This window comes from Electrona antarctica, assembly GCF_951216825.1.
Source record: "Electrona antarctica genome assembly, chromosome: 23".
Taxonomy (NCBI): domain Eukaryota; kingdom Metazoa; phylum Chordata; class Actinopteri; order Myctophiformes; family Myctophidae; genus Electrona; species Electrona antarctica.
The window spans coordinates 25,128,047-25,149,328 of NC_136804.1; the positions used below are offsets into that span (position 1 = coordinate 25,128,047).

The 21,282-nt window shown below is 43.9% G+C and overlaps 1 protein-coding gene across 1 annotated transcript in view; it reads left to right on the forward strand.

The window, feature by feature from the left end:
- Positions 1–5,018: 5,018 nt before the first annotated feature.
- Positions 5,019–21,282, forward strand: part of LOC306916080 (ankyrin repeat and BTB/POZ domain-containing protein 3-A-like) — a 214,217-nt gene continuing 197,953 nt past the window's right edge. The window contains exon 1 of the mRNA XM_079493809.1: positions 5,019–6,035. Coding sequence (XP_079349935.1) covers positions 5,123–6,035 — 913 coding nt within the window. The 5' untranslated portion in view covers positions 5,019–5,122. The remainder of the gene's footprint in view (positions 6,036–21,282) is intronic.

A 21,282-nucleotide genomic window follows, 5' to 3' on the forward strand; every position in this document is an offset into this window, starting at 1 on the left:
CTGGACCTGCCCCCGCGCCGCGCCTACCTAACGCACAGTGTTGCCAGATGCCTCGAGAGAAATACAAGCAACCGGGCCTATGAGAACAAGCCCGATTGATTGATTGATTGATTGATTGATTGATTGATTGATTGATTGATTGATTGATTGATTGAAAATTAAATTTATTAACAGTTTTGCAGAATGAGTATGCCTACGGTTCAAGGAAAGTACAGTCCGCCCCCCCCCCCCCTTTTTCCCTCACTGTATATGTTTCTTTTCCCTTTTTACCTCCATTATGATGAATTCCTGTTCCGTTCTTTGTCTATATAGAAGTGTCTATTTGTACGTCTCTAAATGTTTTGATGAATTGAACATGGTGGTTGGTGGACCCTCTTGTAAACAAGTGTAATGCTTAATTGGGTTGTCCACTCACAGTTAACAGCCTTTGTATTGAGTTTGTGTTCAATCAATCAATCAAAGTCAATACAAAAACTGGTACATATACTTAAATACTTTAGAAACAAGCCCATAAAAAACGCAACCCACAAACAACTACCAATATTTACAATCAACTTTGGAGACGTCTAAACAACAAAGTCACTTTACTCGCTTATAATACGCAGACATGGCAACACTGGTAACGCGCGCAATTTAGTCCGCCCACTAAAAATGACACAGGCTGCGTTAAGGCAGCCATTGGTTCATACTGTTGGCTACGTCACGGCCCCAGTCACGTTCCTACAATGTGCTCTACGGGCTACAACGCCGATTTGACTGCAAGCTTGTTATTGTGGATCGGCAATATTTTATTTTCTGCTATTTTTAATACCCGAGGCGAGGGAGTATAACATAAGGTTGAACATAAAACGATTATTGTAATGTTATTATTTATTATGTTTTATAAAGATCATTATGCTAAAGTCTATAAATAATACAATATTACATTTGTTTCTGTATATGGCTAAAAGGGTCCGAGAAAAATAAATAAATAAAAAATAGTTGCACCCTAAACTCCTGTCCTGCAACGGCTCATCACGTGAAGTACGGCGTGAGGAGCAAGTCACATAATAGGCTACGGCTACGCACTAGACAGACTAGTGTACTGTACTGTGTACACATGCTCGTACGCGTGTGTGCGTGCGCGCGTGTGTGAATGCGCGTGCGTGCGTGCACGTGTGTGCGTGCGTGTGGTGGGGTTACAAATAACTTTTTATTTTATTATTATTATCATTATTATTATTATTATTATTATCATCATACGACTGAAGGGTCTGAAGCCTAATTTATGCTCCGTCGCACGACGGTGTACGCTATTTTTGACGCGCAACACCGTTATGACGGCCGGGCTACACCGTGCAGTCGGGTTTAACTTTAATGACGCTAACTGCAAGACGTATTGTAGGTCGTCACGTCTGACGACGAATGAAATGGTATTACGTAATATGTAGAATACTGTGCCAGCAGGCAAGCAGCCTCAAGACACAATGGATGTATTGTCGTCTGCCCACAAGATGGCAGTATAACACATGCCCAGTGATTCTCAACTTTTTTCCATTTCAAGGACCCACTGGTGGAAAAAGTACTCACATGCTTTACTTAATAAGTAAAAGTATCAATATTGGCACTGCAATGTAGAAATACTCTGCTACAACAAGTAAAAGTCCGGAATTCAAAATGTAGTAGCCTACTAGAATAAAAGTACAAAAGTATTGGCATCAAAATCATTGTGCAGAATGTGCAATTTCAAGTTTTCAAATGTATACAAATACATGAAATGTATAAATGGTAAATATAAATGGTGCATTTATATAGCGCCTTTATCCAAGGTTCTTTACATAGATTATGCATGTAAAGGACCTTGGATATTATTATTATTATGTGCATTACATTCACCCATTCACAGTCACACACACATTGTCGGATGGTAACCTTGCGGTTACCATCCGGCCACTCTACCCCTGAGCCACCGCCGCCCTTTATCATCCGCCCTTTATCATTCATTATCTTGAATAGTCTGCTCTGTATCCCTATGTCAACTAAGTATTAGTAATAACTCCATATACACACTGAAATATGTTGCATAATATTATGGGGGGATAATCAATTATCCATGCTGCAAAATCATGATCACTTTGCTGTTACCAAGCAACAAGTCTTAACAAGGGAGGACAGGCTTTAGTTGAACCTACAAAATGAGCCTATGGGAGCAGCTGGCAGCTGCCCACCTACACACACACACACACGCACGCACACGCACGCACGCACGCACGCACGCACGCACGCACGCACGCACACACGCACGCACGCACGCACGCACACACACGCACACACACTCACCTGAGCCTGTCAGCTAGATCTGCTGCATTGCATCACTAGTCCATGGAATTCTGCTGCACGAACCAGTGAGCAGCACATTCCCTCTTTAGACCAGGTGGAGAGAGAGAGATTTTAATTTCAGAGTCTGGCTGGCTGGCTAGCTGTTGCTGAAGTCAAGTGGTAGACTTTATATCAATCCAGACTCCAGAACGTATAGAGATATCTGTTATAATAAAGTTTTGCCAAGGTCAGAGCCATCTATCTATAAATGCACCAAGTCTCTGTGTGTACGTCTGTAATCCATGTAACTCGACTCGAGAACCGCTCACCCCGCCGACTTCAAATTTGACACACACGTTCCACACCACCACAGTGCCCGGTGACGGTGTTATCCCCAGTTGTCCAGAACCAGCACAAAATACTCTGTCCAGGCTCCGGACAGGGCCCAAATCCAGATCACCCCTAGAGCTCCATCCAGATCACCCCTAGAGCTCCATATATTGAGCTGGCCTGTTCTGACATCACACCTGATCACCATCACCCCCCCCCCCCCCCCCATCCCCCCCCCCCCCAACAGGCAATGATCACCCCTAGATCTCATTATGGTGCTGGCCTGTTCTGACATCACACCTGATCACCATCACCCCCAATGGAATTTAGTGGAGCTTAAGCACCTGCAGGGCCCGCAGCTTGCAGGGCCCTGTGCGAGATTATTTCAAATAGGTACAGTTCCATCGAAACCGTATTCATAGGTCACCGATTTCAATGTAACGCAACACACTGACTAAACACAGGAACCCCAGCTAGTGTCGTCCAACAGGTGAGAGGAGACTCAAACTCACACACAAAGTTCGGAAACTTAACTTTGGTCCATTATTTCTCCACTATAATTTCTTATGTAATTTTAATCGTTGATTAGTCACCTTTACAACGAGGTATAGCATGTAGGGATTGGACATTCCTGGTCTGAGTAACACTGCTAAACGTGTGGATTGCACCCCCAAAACATTTGCCTGCATGGTATTCAACCCTTGCTTTGAGTTGCATAGTGTGGATGATTGCACACTCCACAGTAACACATTGACCATTTTTACACATTGATTAATTTTACACTCAGTGTTATGGAACTCAGTATCAGGTGGAAGATCCATAAGCAGCCACAACAGCTTGGCACCTCCTTCTCATGCTGGTCACCAACCTAAAGCTACATTTTTCTGTGGGATGGCATCCCAATCCTCTTCCTAGGACGGCCACTTCGCGGTCTGTCTTTGACTTCACCAGTCTCACCGAACTTGGTCTTACGTTTTTAAATGGTACCAGGGCTGACACCAAATAATGCTGCCACTCCGTATGCTGGAACACCAGCTTCCACTTGCCCTATTGCACGGGACCTTATCCTGAAGGGACAAACGTGGCATCTTTCCACCAGTGTTGCTGCTGCTTGGGGCATAAACAAAGTCAAGAAAGTGGCAGGACCCATGCTTATGTGTCTGGCACACACCTGTGACTGAGTGGCACACACCTGTGACTGGCACACACCTGCCAGCACTTGAAGCTCAAAACGAGAGTGAATGCCAACAGAACAATATTTCATTTTGGCATTTCTTTTTGGGGGGTGCAACCCACACGTTTAGCAGTGTTACTCATTCCAGGAATGTCGATCCCTACATGCTATACCTTGTTGTAAAGGCAGGTGACTAATCAACGATTAAAATGATATAAGATACAATACCAATTGGTATTATAAAAGTGGAGAAATAATGGACCAAAGTTAAGTTTCCGAACTTTGTGAGTTTATATCAGATCCAGGCAGCGTTGGGGAGTAGCCTTATAACTCTATGTGAGCACTGCAGCGGTGATAGTGCTGGCTGGCGGTGTGCTGATTAACACACGCACGTTCATTCACTGCAGGGCGCGCAAACGTGTGTCATTCTTGATTGTTACGTGCGCACGAATCACATGCGCGCGTGCATGGGGCCTTTTGATTTGGTGTAGTGCCAGCTGGGCCCTCGGAGGCTCGGAGGGGTTTATTCGGCACTGACAGGACTATCTGGCGACTATCTGCAATTGAATTGCAGAATCCCCACCGATTATGTCATTGGAAGGTTTCACAATTCATACAAAGTGCATACAAATAAATTGTGTTTGTGTCAGGGATTAAGGAAGGATAAATTATATGAAGAGATGATTCAGATGAGGTTGAAAATGGGTGATGTGCATGCGCCCCTTTAAAGTATAGGCCTATTTTTAAAAAAGTACTCCAGACTTTGAACTCTTAAATACAAATTTGACAGTGCACTGTGCAGCTTTCACTTGTGGAGTAATATTTGGCCATTGTGTATCTCTGTCTAATTGTCTATACAATGATAGACTCAAGACAGTAGCCTACGTAACTGGGGTGGAGTCGTGGCTGGGTGGAGTAGCTTGTCTTTTCACACCACCACTGCACCAGGTAGACGTTTTTTCCTGCCAGTTGCCTGTGTCAATCAAGACTGGCAAAAATGTGGATTGGCCGCTTTCAGCCCACTCATCATAGCCCCTCCTCCTCTCTGTGAGAGCTGTGCGCGCCGCTGCTTGATGCAGTGAGTGGGCTTCAACGCTCAGGCACGAAGTTGTGGGCAAGAGCTGCTCAAAAGCACTCAGTCACTTGAAGAAGGAAAAGTATTAAAGCGCTCACTGACGCTCCTGATCGCAGTCTACAGTATTATTATTTTTTACCTGGGAAATCCATGCTGAGATCTAGCGGCTGTGAGCAGCGCCAATAAACGACTTATTTGTGGCATTTGACTGAGAACAAGCATACCTAACAGTATGCGGTGCAGTTATGGCAGGCAAGGGTAAGACCATTGTGAGGACGCTGGAGGATTTAACGCTTGATTCCGGTTATGGTGGAGCCGCGGACTCGGTCAGGTCGTCCAGCGTGTCGCTGTGCTGCTCCGACCACCACGCGCATCTGTCGCACGCGCACGGGGGCAACTGCTGGCATCTGACGGAGTCCATGCACAGCAGACAAAACAGCCTGGACACGGTGAACACCGTCCTGGAAGGGGATACGGACATCTTGGAGTGCTCGGGTCAGTGCGCACGGCTGCCCGAGCTGGACGAGCTGCCATGGAGCCTGTGCGAGGTGGAGGGCGCGCTGAGGAGAGGAGAGGAGGAGGAGCTGGGGGGAGCGGCGGCGGCGGTCGCCGGGCCGGCCGGGGGGACCCTGCTGCCGCCGCGGGAGGTCCTGGCCAGGCTCTCGGCTCTGGTCGGCCGCGCGCTGGTGAGGCTGGCCCGGGAGGCGCAGCGTCTCAGCCTGCGCTACGCCAAGTGCACCAAGCACGAGGTGCAGAGCGCCATCCGGATGGTGCTCTCCTGGACCGTCTCCGTCAACTGCCTCGGCGCGGCTCTCGGCGCCCTGTCGCTCTACAACATGAGCACGGGCGACAAGTTCAGCCGAGGCAAGTCGGCGCGCTGCGGGCTCGTCTTCTCCGTGGGGAAGTTCTTCAAGTGGATGGTCGAGAGCCGAGTGGCCCTGCGGGTCCACGAGCACGCGGCCATATACCTCACCGCGTGCATGGAGAGCCTTTTCAGGGAGGTGTTCGGCCGCGTTCGGCGCAGCGCGCTCGTTGAGCGGGACAACGGCATCCCCAAGTTTACGCTCGAGTCCCTCGAGCAGGCCATCAATAACGACTCGGAAATGTGGGGCTTGTTCCAACCTTACCAGCACCTCATATGTGGGAAGAATGCAAGTGGTAAGACCGTTAAAATTATCATTTTGTTAAATCATTTTTTAATTACACACTAACACACATGTATGTCTCAACCACAAAGGCACCTGTTGTCTTTATGTTGATCAAGCATCCCTCCCCCCTTTGTTTTTCTTCTTCTTTTACAAACCGAAATAATTAGATTCAACTGATAGACCTGCAGGCATTGGAAAAGGATCTACCCAGAGTTTTAAGTAACCCACTTAGTCTTGGCGTATAGAAATATGACCATAATTGGATAATTATGCTGCATGGGTAATAACCTAATCTTCCACACCTAATTACTCAGCCAAACAAAAGGCTTGGCACTTGGCAGTGCCTTGAATTATGATTAGCCTCAGCTTTCATCTCAAGGCCCATACACCTTTCTAACAGAAAGTGCCCAGGCACTTTCTGTTAGAAAGTGCCTGTCTTGGTTATATCCCGGATATAAAAAAAAGTGCTCGGGGGGATTCCCCCCCCAATCCAAATATGTATTTATGGGATGTATGAAAAATTCCAAACATGCTCCAACTTATATTCCTTTGAAGCTATTGTGTACTAAGATTTAAACTGGAGGAGGAAGAACTTTCTGTTTTAGAGGCAATCCAATCCCAGGCAATCTTGTGTTTTGTGTTTACTGTACATGAGAGATGAGCAGAGAGAGAGAGAGAGAGGGGGGGGGGGGGGGGGTAATGCAGAGAGAGATTTCCTTTCAGGATCAAAACATCCTACTTAAGCATACTCCGAGAGAAAGAAATATAATGATGGTAGAAATATTTCTCCATAATATACAGTGTGTGTGTGTGTGTGTGTGTGTGTGTGTGTGTGTGTGTGTGTGTGTGTGTGTGTGTGCGTGCGTGAGCACGAGAGAGTGGAGGCTGTAATAGTATGGTGCTGTGGAGGAGATCTAAACAACGGCACCCCTCATAATCAACACTGAGAAAGGATTTGTCGCTAACTATATGGCAGAAGACACTACAAATAGTATCAACATTACCCTTTATCCAAGAGCACCATGTGCATTCCATTCACACAGACAGTGGAGGAAACCATGCAAGTCACCAACATGCTCATCTGGAGCATTTTGGAGCTCAGCATGTCTTTCTCAAGGACACTTCGACGGTAAGCCAGGAGGAGAGCTAAACCAGGGTCAAATTATATGGATTTTAATAATAATCATAATAAAGTAGTAGCCTAGTAGTAAATAATAGTTCATGACCACCTCTCCCATCCCTAACATTACAATTTTTTATTCTACAGAGGGCGTCATAATGATCAATGGTTCCGCTCTGGAATTGGACTGTTGTGCTGTAATTAAATCAGTGTTGTTCAATCTGGTCTGGCTATTGGCTATTCTGAACGTTTTAGTAGCAAGAGGCACGTGCAGACACCCCTCCAGGTTGCATATTTTCACCCAGACAGTACAGTATGACCCAATTGTAGAAAGCAAAAGCAAAACAAAACGCAATGATGTTCTTTGCAAACCACTGTTTTGGGTTTGGTTTTAGAGGCTATATAAACTTAGACTTTGTCACTTATTTAGCCAATTCAGGCATTTGATGTATGTGAGCTTGTAGATCTGCTGCTATTTTGCAATACTTGACATTCATTGACATTGTGACTATAGTGACATATAATGATATAGGGATGCCTGGTTGAACGTGGTTAACTTGCATAATACAATATAACAAAACACTGTTTCAGCTTTATGACAATTCTCACTGGCCTAAAATGGTATTATTAGGGACAATTAAAACAAATTTGTTTCAGATTCAGTTGTCAAAATTGTGGTGCTAAATAGCCCATTGAACGAAATTCCACATAATTCATATTTATGTGTCAACAAATAAATCTCATGTACAGTCATTTATAGTGAAGGATTTATAATAAATATGCTAATCTCCAATCTCTTTTGACTATAATAAGCAGGGGAATCTGTAAATTCCACCACCTTGGACCTACTGTATAAGTAATTAAGTACTGCAGAAATGGCTTTTAAATAACTGGTCTCTGGGGTCTTTTGCCTTCACCCATAATTTCTACATCAAGAATGGTCTGAAATCCTTAGTGTTAATTAATTTAACTGTCAGAGTGTAGAAAGGGACCCATGAAGCTCTCAGAGTTAAGCCAACATGCATGATTTTTGTAGCTAAAGATGTACTGTAGACACACTAGACAGGAAGGAGATGTAGATGATAGGAAGGAACAAGGCTACCACAGAGAGACAACGGCAGGGTTTGGAAAGCCCTACATACGTACAAGACGTTTTGCAAACATCTGGTGACGTTTTGACGGAATTAAGTTTCCAATAACAGACCAGAGTGGTAGGTCTGGACTGGGAGGTCATACTATATCACAAAACATACAGCTTGGTCATCAACTTTCAAACTTGCCGGAGGCAACGTCTCATTTTGTAATCCCAAATGACTTGTTTGTATCTGATTACGCATGCATGCCATTTGGCATCGCCCACCCCTCAAGGTTCTAATTCAAGCTCCACAGGACAGATGACACGACATAATGGACTTGCTTGGTCTGCTGTAGCTGGTTTATTAAATTAGCAGTAGGGTGTATTTGCTGGTGTGTGTGTGTGTGTGTGTGTGTGTGGGGGGGGGGGGGGGGCTGAGGGTTGTATGGATATTCATCTTCCGACATGGTTTAATAAGCTTGACTCTGTGTTCTCTTATTATTTTCTGCCCATCCTAACGCCCGTGGGGCGGACACGCAGATGAGCCGACAGATTGCTATCGTTGCAGTGAAAATGCAAGCACCCGTTCTGATTGCCGATTGCATGCACTTCCATGTCGTTGTGATTTCATATCATAAGAGGAGAGGTTTGTGTATACCTCCCTCCCAGCCCCCTATGCCAGAGCAGCGTATGGGGACACCGAGAAGCATCAGTGATAAGAAACCGTGAATTGTGGTGCCATGTTGCCACGTGTGCAGCAGTGGCTTTCAAGGATGCATTCTCTGTCCTCTCCTCACTCTATTTTTACTCCTTTTATGAGCTTCATCCATCGAGTTGTTAGAGCACATTGCAAAATCCTGAGTGATAATCAATCCTTAGTGTAAAGCTGGACCCATTTAGGGTTAAATTAACATTCTGGTTTTCAGAGTGCACAGATCATCCTTGTGCTTCCTCCAAAAAATCGTGATCACATCAGGCACCGTGAGTGAGCAGGAGGTAATGAGAGAGGGGCGGAGGAGGAGGAAGAGGAGGAGGGAGAGAGTGGGTGATGTCTAATGTTGCAAAGTAAAGGAGGAGAGGCCTGGTAGAAGTGTGAACTGGGGGAGATGGTGTGGGGGCTACTGGCAGCGGTCCCTCCGTAACATATAATCACAGTACCATGTCGTTCTCATTAATTAACACCCGTGATTATCTGCTACTCATTAAGATTAGGCCGCAGCCACGGGAAACGCCAGGGAAGCTGAACAACAGAACAAAGATAATAATTCCTCTCATTCATACTTCATCCCATGTCGTGCAGGGTTCCATGTTGGAACGTTTGATCTCCTCACCATGTGTGGTCACAGTGAATTCCTTCACATTCCCCTTGGTGGTCTGTGATCTGTCTACCTTATTTCATCATTGAAATGTTAGACAGCTAATGGACATAAACATGTATTAAGTCACGTATTATGTGTATTAAGTCATGCTGGACATAACACTGGATTTCTGCGTCCTCAGGAACACATGGAGAGGCACTTTGTCTAGTCTCTGCTTGAACCTCTCTAAAGGTCATCATAATGCTTGCAATGTTGTTATTTACATATTCTTCACTCAATTGTTTAAAAAAAACATTATAAACATAAAAACAGTCCAGACAACCTTCATCAGAGGTCCGGCTGTCCCTGCCGAAATGTCATGTTTTAGTACAAGATTTGTTTAAATGAATGCAGTGACTGTCGCACCTCTTTCTGCAATTATGTATATTTGAAGGCAACACCTCGCCTTTGGCTGTTTGAGCACAAACCTTGGCAACCTCCAAGAATGACAGCAATAACAGTGCTAACAGGCATAGAGTACTGTACTAGCAAAATTAATGGGCTACCAGTAGCCAGCAGCACTGCATAGTTTATGTGACTGCACGGCATCTTTAACTGTCAATCTGTCATGGCAACATTTACCCTCCAAACACCATGTTTTAACACCATTCTCAGGAACATCTTGTCTCTCCTGTGTGTAATCAATAGAGGGTATGCGCATGCTTAAAGTGAATGGCACATCGAGTGGCAAAGCAACATGCAAATTGAGTTTAACATTGTTTAACGTTGTTTAATGCAATCAGATAGGACTTTTCTGTTTGGATGCATGGGCTGTCAAGGCCAGAACGTAGTTTTTTGCCACTCAGTAGGCATATATGCATAACTTCCGGCTGGGTTTGATGATGATTTCACGTGCATACCCTCTATTTCATCTGTTGACCCCTGAACCATGCGAGTGGTGATGTCAGTACAACAGGTGGCTGATGGGTAATGGAGTTGACTGTCCTTGATGAGTTCACTCTAACCCCAACGCCACCAAGGTGGCCTCAGAGTCAAAATCAGTGGGCATGAGTATTCATTGCCAGTATTGCACACACTGGCAATAGCACCTGGTTGAGTCGACTTGGTGTCACACATTCTAAAAGGCTCAGTCTGGTGACTGACATCCCTTCTAATAGGAAATTTGACATTGCCAGTCACGGCAACTGTCAGATTATACCATGTTATGTCAAATGGAACTATTTCTCAATGTTCGCTGTCAGTATTACACGTCTTATGTTATGTGTGCAATGGGGTAGGATCACGATTCAGGTTGGAGCACATTTTCAAAACACGATCTGTCATCCAACAACCTGTGCTGTCCTGGTACTCACTCATTTTATTTCACTTGGGATATAATTAAACTGGGTTGATACGCATATGATTCATATCATTTGTATACTCATCAAACCATTCAATGACCCCTTGTGACCATCTACAAGCTCACACTGTGTTGTGATGCGATGTGTTGTGAGCTTGTAGATCTTCTATTTAAAAAATATATCTTGGAAAAAAGTGACAAATGTGGAATAGTTTTGAAACATTTTAACAACACAAATCTGACAATCAACTGGTTAAGAACTTTCTTCTCTGAACTTATATAAGTGACCAGATCACTTAATTATATAATTTTTGTATTATCTCTTCTTTTCTCTAATCATGTCGTACTGTAGATAACCAAGTATTCAAATTTTTGACAACGACTCTGAGATTTCTCATCAAACCTCTCTGTGTGGACGTTGTCATAGTCAGAATTTCCCGTGTGTCTGTTTAGTTTGTGGTTTGTGGTTAAACAGATTTCCTGTTGTCATATTATTGTATGTTTTCCTACAGCACTTGCAAGGTGTGAGTCTGTGAGTCTGTGAGTCATTGTCATCCTCTCTCACAGCTGACACATTGAGGCTCAATGAATTGTCACACAAATGACTGCGATTAACTATTTAATTGTGTTTCTGGCATTGGGAATTGGAAGATTACGAATATAAATTACAATTCTGTTTTGCCTTTTAGGCTTCGTAATAAAAAAAGTGCACAGGGCAGACAAATGACTGAAATATACATACACAATACAATATACAAATTATATATATATATATATATATATATATATATATATATATAGCGGAAATAACTTGACACATCGTAATGGGGTCTGGGTGTGGAACCAGAAAATGGCCACCACTGCTATTCCCGCTCTATTCTGGCGACTGTGGCTCAAGAGGTAGAGCAGGTCGTCCAGTGATCCATGGGTCGGCGTTTCGAATCCCGGCTCCTCCTGGCTACATGTCGAAGTGTCCTTGGGCAAGACACTGAACCCCAAATTGCTCCCGATGTGCTGGTTGGTACCTTGCATGGCTTCCGCCGCAATCGGTGTATGAATGGGTGAATGTAATGCACAATCTATGTAAAGCGCCTTGGATAAAGGCGCTATATAAATGCACCATTTTTTTATTTTTTTATTTTACTATATTCATTCGAGTTTTCAGGCTGCCAAATGACTAAGAGCAGGATTCTGCAGAGGTGCAGGTAGTCCAGAAGAGACACTCAGATCTTTAGTTTCCAGCTCAATGGCTCAGTCTGACTCTGAATCCAGTCTGAAGAGGTCACCCAAAATGTAAAGGGTAATGGAAAAGGGAATGTCAAAGCCTGCAATTGTTTTTTGCGCTTCAGTTGCCGAAGTAACTTTTTTTTGCCAACCCAATCGCCAGACAAAAACAAATATTGACAATTTTACCTTTCTGCAAACCATGGACATGTTGAATCGTTTCATGTCAAAGCCTGCAATTGTTTTTTGCGCTTCAGTTGCCGAAGTAACTTTATTTTGCCAACCCACTCGCCAGATTAAAAAAAATATTGACAATTTTACGTTTCTGCAAACCATGGACATGTTGAATCCCGACGTTTCATGTCAGATGCACTGTCAACTTGAACCCTATGACAGTGGTTTTCAACCCTTTTCATTAAGGCCCATTATCTCTTAATAAATGAAAACCTGCGCGTCACATTAGCTCGGGCCCGCATTGCTGTTAAGCATCACTGCTGCTGACTTCCATGGACACGATCACACGCCACGGAGCAAGGCCAGCCTCCCGGGACCTCGCGACAAAACACCCTCCGATCCCGCACAAATGTGCGCACATGACCCACGCAAAGACTTGCGTGTAATACTCACATTTAATACATTTACCCCAAAACACACACCTAGCCCCGCTAGGTGCATGTTGGGAAGGACACAGCTTAATGTAGGGGTCACCGATTGCTGTGCAACATCCCCCTCATGTTCTCACCACCCAATTCGGCTACACCACACACACTAACCTACACAATTGTCCACACGCAACACAGGGCCCTTATTGGCTAGCCCGCTCACATGCCCATCCCCACACAGCAAAACACAGCTGTGATAGGCCAGCCACCCGCTCACATGCACACACACTACATCTCAGCGCCGCACAACACGAATAGTTGGATGCCACAAATAGTTGGATGCCACTCTTCTTCCTACAACCACCGCAAACTACCAGCACTGATGACTCAGCGCTGTTCGAGTTGCATACCGATAGAAATACAATCAGTTACTACAATGTGCCATGCAAGGCACCAACATGTTCACCAGGAGCAGTTAGGGGATTGGTTAGGTGTCTTGCTTGAGGACACTTTGACACTAACACAGGGAGGGTCGGGAATCGAACCGGGAAGATTCGGATTACCAAGTGGCCACCGCCCTGGTGACCAGGTTTCTTTATGAAATAGGCTGACAGGGTGAACTCTTCTCTCAGGCTGATGATACTGAACTGTGGCCCTTCGGCCAATCTCTCTCGGCCATAGAGTAACGAAGTCCTGACGTCACACTCTCATCCCCTGGGTTGCGGAAGCAATTATTCTATGGAGAATAACATTGGGTCATCTTAGAATCGTCTCAAATTCTTTGGTCCAAAAATAAACATGCAGATATTGTCGGGGAGGTAGCTCTGTATCGTTTATGATAGTCAGTCACTCATATTTGATACAGTTTCTGGTGAAAATATAACTTTTTTCCCCATACTGAATTCCTTTTTTTTGTAGCGTCAAATAAGAACCTGTCCCAAAAATAAACACATGATCCCAGAGGTTTCACTCATATGGATATGAAGAATCAACTGACAGCGAGAAAAATGCTAATTCGTTAAATTTACTAATTACTTAAATTAGAACGCGATCTGGGATCATGTGTTTATTTTTGGGACAGGTTCTTATTTGACGCTACAAAAAAAAGGAATTCAGTATGGGGGAAAAATGTGAACCAGGTAGGATGTGTAAATGACGTCAAACCTCGGTGCTCTATAGCACATTAATGTAGCCTGGCGTTGGCAGACTAATAACGTGGGATCACATAAAGTATCAAACTATTGGTGTCATTTTGAAGAAATATCTGGGGATTATCGTCCAGGAAAACGTATTTTGAAAGAAAAAGGAAGTGGTGTTTCAATTATTTCCAGCAGTTACTTCCCATGTAGCCTATTTGCCTTACAATCCTACACGCACTTGTAGATTTGCCTGTCTCAGAACTGTAATGAATGGCTGATAAATGATTAGGGTAATCAACAAAGCCATAATCACACAACAACAAAACATTTCACGCAGCTCAGGTTAATTTTATTGTACCAGGAAAAACTAAAAGCCTTCACATCCCATCTTTTTATCTATTTTATCTATCTATCTTTTATCTTTTATCTATCTAATCCTGTGCGCATGTAGGCAGGCTTCTCTTTCATCTTTTCCACAGAACTGGTTGGTTGGTGTCCCAGGAAGCAAAAAAAAGTTCACAGGAAGTCTTTTATCTGTTTCCCCCATGTAATGCCTTCACATGGTGACTCAGAAAGACAGAGATGTGTCATGTGTGTGTGTGTGTTTGTGTGTGTGTGTATGCGGGCGTGCGTGCGTGTGCATGTTCCTTGTACTGTATAATACTACAGTTTGGATTCATGGTGGATGATGTATACCTGACAGTAGTGTTGATTTCGTCGACTAAAACTATGGCCAAAAATACACAGGGAAGACATATTTGAATATTCTAACCAATGTTCCCTCAAATTTTTCATCGGTCTAAGCAAACACTCCAACCTTCTGAGCGCAACTTGAAAACTGCTGAGCAACATATGATGAGCGCACTTTGTACATTACACTCATGTTATGGTATGGCTTATTCAAACCTATAGAATAAGTAACAGTTGCATTACTTTTAATAAACTGTAGGCTATAAGGTCAGTTACATTAAAACAATTGCACCACTCAGTTCACACGGGTGTGATTTTTTAGTTCGTACCTGGAGGAGTAAGTACGTTATCTCTGCTGTGCACAGGGAACTATGTGTTTAATTATATATCCATAGACCATGGTCTTTTTCAGTCGCTTTCCATGTGTGACACAATATGTGTTTACAGTTTAAGTAGCAGCAGGCGCAGCCACGCTGTTCAACGTAATCGTGTTGGACAAAACGAAACCAACGGCAGCTGCTGTACCAACGGTAAAGCACGTAGTAGGACCGCCAGTTTTAGTCAGTGTCCACTCGGTATTGGTAGAAAACATTTTGTTCGTGGCGTCTGACCAGATATAGCTACACACTAGTATACTGCACGGGGGCTAAAGCACTGCTGAGTCTGTGTGCGTGTGTGCATGCGGAGGAGGAGGGAGTAGGATTGAGCGTGTGCGCATGCGTGCGTGCGTGCGTGCGTGCGTGTGTGTGTGTGTGTGTGTGCACACGCGCGCATGATGCAATGACGATTGCAAACCAGGGGATAGTTAGTTAGTTAGGCAGACAAATTAACGCAACAGAATCAAACCACTTGGCAAAGTTAGCAACCCAACTACAATTACAATACACAGATAGATCTCTGGTGTTGTTCATGTGCGCTCTGTGCGCTACACAGATTTGTTCTGCGTGGGACGTTCCTGAGCCGAGCGCGCACACACACGTTAGGGGGAACATTGATTCTATTAGATTAAAGTAATGTTAACTCCATAGACACATACAAAACATAAAAAGTACAAAAGTCACGGCACTCCATCTTTAAACCCACCTTAAACCCTATACACAGTATTTCGTTGATTCTATACAGTGGTGTCATGGTCATAGAACGCAGTACCACACCGTGTTACCAAAACAATTGTGATGTGAGCGCGCAGAGAAGTTCAAGAGAAGACGCACCAAAGACGCACCAAACCTCGGGTCACAAGACTTTCCAAGACGCACCAAGTACCCAGTGTTCTAGGTTTACTGGTGGTGGGCACGCCCCCCCTAGTTTCACGCTGTGTCAAATACCGTGCCCAAATCAAATGGCTACTACTTTGCATAACAACACGTTTAACCGTTTACCTGAACGCACGTTCTCATACATGGTAAGCAACACAGCTAGCAGTATGGCTCCAGTAGGCTTCTGCTTCTGTGGTGTTCTGCACGCAACAAGAATTCCTCCTCCACCATCAAAGATCAATTCGTCCAAAGCAGACTTCACTACTGCAGAAGAAGTAAAGAAGTTTGTCTGACTATTTTAAGTCTACTTTTGTGTTTGTGTGTCTAAAACTCTCATACACTATAAACAATATGATAATAATAATAATAATAATAATAATAATAATAATAACTTTATTTATATAGCACCTTTCTAGGCATGAGCCACAAAGTGCTGCACAGGAATAACAAGAAAATTCACAATAGAAAAACAAATAAGTGACATGATCTAACATAATGAACGCAATAAACAAGAAATACCCAAACATTAAACAAATCAAGATAACACAAGATCAGTAAAAGGCAAGGAAAAACAAAAGTTATTTATAGGAATGCTTTTTGAAACAAATGGGTTTTTAATAGGGATTTAAAACGTGTTAGGGAGTCAGTGAGGCGAATTAATTCTGGAAGCTCATTCCAGAGCTTTGGTGCTCGGATGGCGAAGGCCCGATCACCCTTTGTGACGTAGTTCGCGGAACGGATTTTTAGGAGTCCCTTGCCTGCAGCCTATATGCTTAGGCTATCAGCTGATCTGTGCGCATGCCATGCGCACATGTAGGCACGTGCGTGCAAGTGTGTGCGTGCGTGTGCGGGTGTAAAATGCCATGGCACCGGAAAAGAAAATCACCATTACACCACTGATTTTATACTTGTCTGCAGAGACACTAGTACTTCAGAGACGTACAGTATATTGCCATTTTCAATTCCATGTGCCCCCCTTCCCCCCGACTAAAACCAAAAGGAAATAACATTTTGCTGTTTACTTTAGTCTGGCTGTGATTTAGACATTGAAGAAGGCGGCAGCTCGTTTCTTAAAGGGATGAGAAGAGATTAAGAGCTGGGACTTTCAAAAACCACACAGTTGGCAGGCAGGCTCCATGCAGCAGCACTGTCTGTGTGTGCACAGATGTTGTGTGTTGCTGCCGCTGGCATCACAAGGTGGTTTACACATGGAGCTTGCACAGTACCACAGTTATATATCCATGTTCTGTCTAATTACACATAGTGAATACAGGCCAGGGAAGGCCTGCATGCGCTTTTAATACTAATGTCAGGTATCTCCTATATACCACACAGGTTCCCAGTGGCGTGCACAGACATTTAGATGGGCAGGTGCTCAAGTGAAAAAGGGCACCTTGTGCAGCGTGTGGAACCGCGTGTGAGATTTATAGATTTTAGGGCCTAAATAATATAGCTTTTTATCAAAAATTGATCAATGTCACCATGGTCCACATACTGTACATTGTACACTGTAAAAAAAAAAAAAAAAAGGGGGTTTTTTCTTTTTTCAAAAGGGCACATTGCTGTCCAGAGGGAAGGGCAGGGGTGCTCTAGCACCCCCTAGTGTATATCTGTGCACGCCACTGCAGGTTCCCAAACACTGGGTCGGGACCCAGTTGTGGGTCACGGGCCAATGTTTATGGATCACTACTCGAGTAGTGATCCATAAAAAATCACTACTATAAATTTTTTTATATATATAATTATAATAATAATAATTAAGACGTGAAGCGACGCATTGTGTGCTGGTAGATCTGCTATTTTCACAAGTTTGGGTCCCGGGCAAACATCTAATCTCTTTCTTGGGTCTCGACCTGAAAAGTGTGGGTACCACTGTCCTATAGAATAGCATTTTCTTGGCATTATGCCCGTTGGAATAAAGTAGTACTGCAAAACATTTGTATTGTTAATATAGTATTTGATATAACATGCTATTGTTCAAAAATATTCCCTTTACGATGCTATCTGGACCAGCCTATTCTCTTTTTCATGTCACCTCTCTGCCAAACACATTTGATTTACCATTCATCTGTCTGGATTTGCAAAAGGCAGTGAATTAAGGTTGAGCCATCCAGATGTGTGTGTGTGACTATGTGTGTGTGTGTGTGTGTGTGTGTGTGTGTGTGTGTGTGTGTGTGTGTGTGTGTGTGTGTGTGTGTGTGTGTGTGTGTGTGTGTGTGTGTGTGTGTGTGTGTGTGTGTGTGTGTGTGTGTGTGTGTGTGTGTGTGAGAGAGAGAGAGTCTGGGGACAATCTTGCAAATATTCTTCATAAAAACTAAAATCTCATTGTCTCATCTCATCGTCACAGTCAACGGCGGTTGAATCGGACTTAAACGCTGCTGAAATGTGGAGACGACTGACGTAATAGGGCTGATATCCACAACGAAGCCATAAGACCCTGTCCTGTTTTTTACACACGTTTTCTACTAACGTTCACAAAACATATCGGCAGGCAAGCTGGAAAAGAAAAGAGTAAAGTCTGCGTGACACAGGTGACGAGTCACCTGCTGGACGGATGCAGTACTATTAGCATGCACTACGTCAGGGGTGGGTAACTTTGAAGACGGAAAGGGACACTATATTTCCACACTCACTCCAGAGAGTGCCACATTGCATATTTCTGTCATATAGTAAAAATAGCCGATCCACAAGCTCAAAACGCGCCGCACTGCATTGCGTTTTGAGCTTGTAGATCAGCTATTTTTTACTATACTTGAATTGAAATCCTGATTTTTTTTTTTCTATTTTTGAATTGGAATCCTGAAATGCATTTAGTTATAGTTATGTTAACGTTATGAACTACTACAATGGACAAAAACAAATATTTGAAATTCCAAAATCTGCGCATGTTTTCACGATTTTTCAAAAATAGCAGATTTACAAGCTTGTAGCACGGCACTTGGTGCCGCGCTATGAGCTTGTAGATCTGCTATTTTTCAATAGCTAATAATATAATGCTTTAAACACCAAAAGGGGTTCCCGTTACCCATGTAGGCTATGCACTACGTCATCTCGTCTGCCAAGCCAAAATACAACGCAATGCATGCGTTGTATTTTGTAATCCCATGACATCATGTAACACGTTTTATTAATGGAGGTTGAGAGTAGGAACAGTTCCTGTCCGCTGTTAGCCGCTTGTGATGGTCTCTCTCTCTCTCTCTCTCTCTCTCTCTCTCTCTATATGAATAAGACTGATCGATTGATTGACTGATTGATTAATTTGATTGATTGTCTATCGATTGATCGATTAAGTACACCAGTGACACAGCCACTTGGCATTCTGTGGATTGAAATCAGGGGAAAACCCCTTCATAATTAGAGCCGTGCAGTGCAGTCTGTTAACCACTGAATTAAAAAGTCAACTCCAACACAACATTCCACCCTTGCATCTCCTCTCCGCAACTTACTACGTCCACACTGCTGACAGTATCACTTAATGACAAGCTTAAGCACCAACCAACACCCATATATAGCTCGTACAGAACCAAGGGGGTGACAGCTTAGAGCCGAGTGATGGTGGCAGCATACCGAAACAGCAGGAGCTAGTGAGGGGGAGCGGCGTTTTCTGTCAGGGTTCCTGACACTGGGAGTTCCTCTTTGTCTCGCTCGCTCCCCATTTATGGGTGCCTGATTGTGTGTTGTCAAAAAGCATCGAGTGGCTGCCTTTGATAAACAAGCTAAAGCCATCGAACACGATCACTGTCACAGAGGAATGTATTTGTATTCATGTTTCCAGTGTTGTTTTTGGCAGCAAATTTCTATTTTAGTTTTAGTCATAGTCTCTTGAATGGCTTTCATTTAGTTTTAGTCACTATTTAGTCACCTGGAATGTTTTAGTGTTAGTCTAGTTTTAGTCGACTAAATGTCATAAGATTTTAGTCGACTAAATCTACAGTTGATTTAGTCGACTAAAATGTATTTTGGCGGGCCTTGATGCTGTCGTAATGACTGTTTTTACACTTGCTGAAAATAGCCGATCTACAAGCTCACAACGCGTCGCGCTGCGACGCGGTGTGAGCTTGTAGATCGGCTATTTTCAGCATGCAACCAAGTGTAAAATGACTCATACTGGATCTCTTGTCCACTAGTCCCTTCCTAACATTTTAGTCTAGTTTTTATTTGTTGACGAAATTGTCGGTATATTTAGTCTTAGTTTTAGTCATCATAGGTTAGTTTTCATTTAGTTTCCATTTAGTTTTCGTCAGTGGAAAAGGGTAGTCGACAAACATTTTTCGTTTTAGTTTTAGTCGACGAAAACAACACTGCATGTTTCCCAGGATTTTATACTGCTCCCCTCTCACCACCCACTCTGCACTCACCACCACCGACCGCCATAGCGACTGTTCCTGCTGAAGCCTGATTTAAACTTTCTCGTACGACGGCGTTGCACGCAGACACATTGCAGATGCACAAGCTCACAACGCGTCGCATTGTCGCGCTTTGTTGCGTTCTTGTGTTCTTGCTTGCAGATCTGCTATTTTCCGCTTGTCATCATACCTCGACGAGGCTCGAGACGTTACCCTGCCTAGAGAGAATGTACCGTTAACTTACAGTACATCGCTGCTGAGGTCCTCACTGTCACACACTGTGTAATTACACATTCAACGACGTCCCCAGTCCTATTCATGGACCTCTCTTCCACTAATTACTATTTTCATTTCAGACGGCGGAGTAAAAGTGGACAGCTTTGTTGCATTTTCTACTAGGCTAAATGCTAGAGCGGCACCAAACCACCCATTCCAATTAGGGAGAACAAGGTGCCCAGGTAAAGGTCACCCTGCATGGTGGTCCAGACGGGGCTGCTCTGACTGCTACATTTGTACTGCAGTACAATATTTACTGCAACATGTACAGCGACATGTGCAATGTGTGGGAGGTTGTCTGGTAACCGGACGGTCACCTTCCAGGGTTTCCCCCACAATGTTGTTGGCATGGCGCTGCGCCATGCTTGAAATAAATCGCGCCATGCCAAGCGGGGGGGGGGGGGCTAGTGAATCATGGTGTGTACCGTCATATATATAAATAAATATATATACGTATATATATATATATCTTTTTTAATTCTTTCATGGAACCCGAGGCCCAGCCGGCCCTACTGATTAGTATACATTTTGGGTCGGGCCTGGTGGGTTTCGGAGGGGAACCTCGCGGCTCCCATCCGGCCGCTCTACCGGCCACTCTACCCCTGAGCCACTGCCTGATAGTTGGTCATATTGCAGTAACTGCACGTTGGTCATGTGTGAAAGACAAGTCCTTCCCGAAAAACTGAGGAAGTAAAGTCAGACTGTATCTAATTAGAATGGTGTCACGATGGGATTTCCCCAAATTGCGCAGCCCATGTGATTGTTATTCCCAGTAAACACGCCATGTGAAGTCATAACATCGTCATACGTTTCAGTACCACAGTAAAGCCATTCTGCCTTTCCAAAAAATATATTTGTACTGCAATAGTCT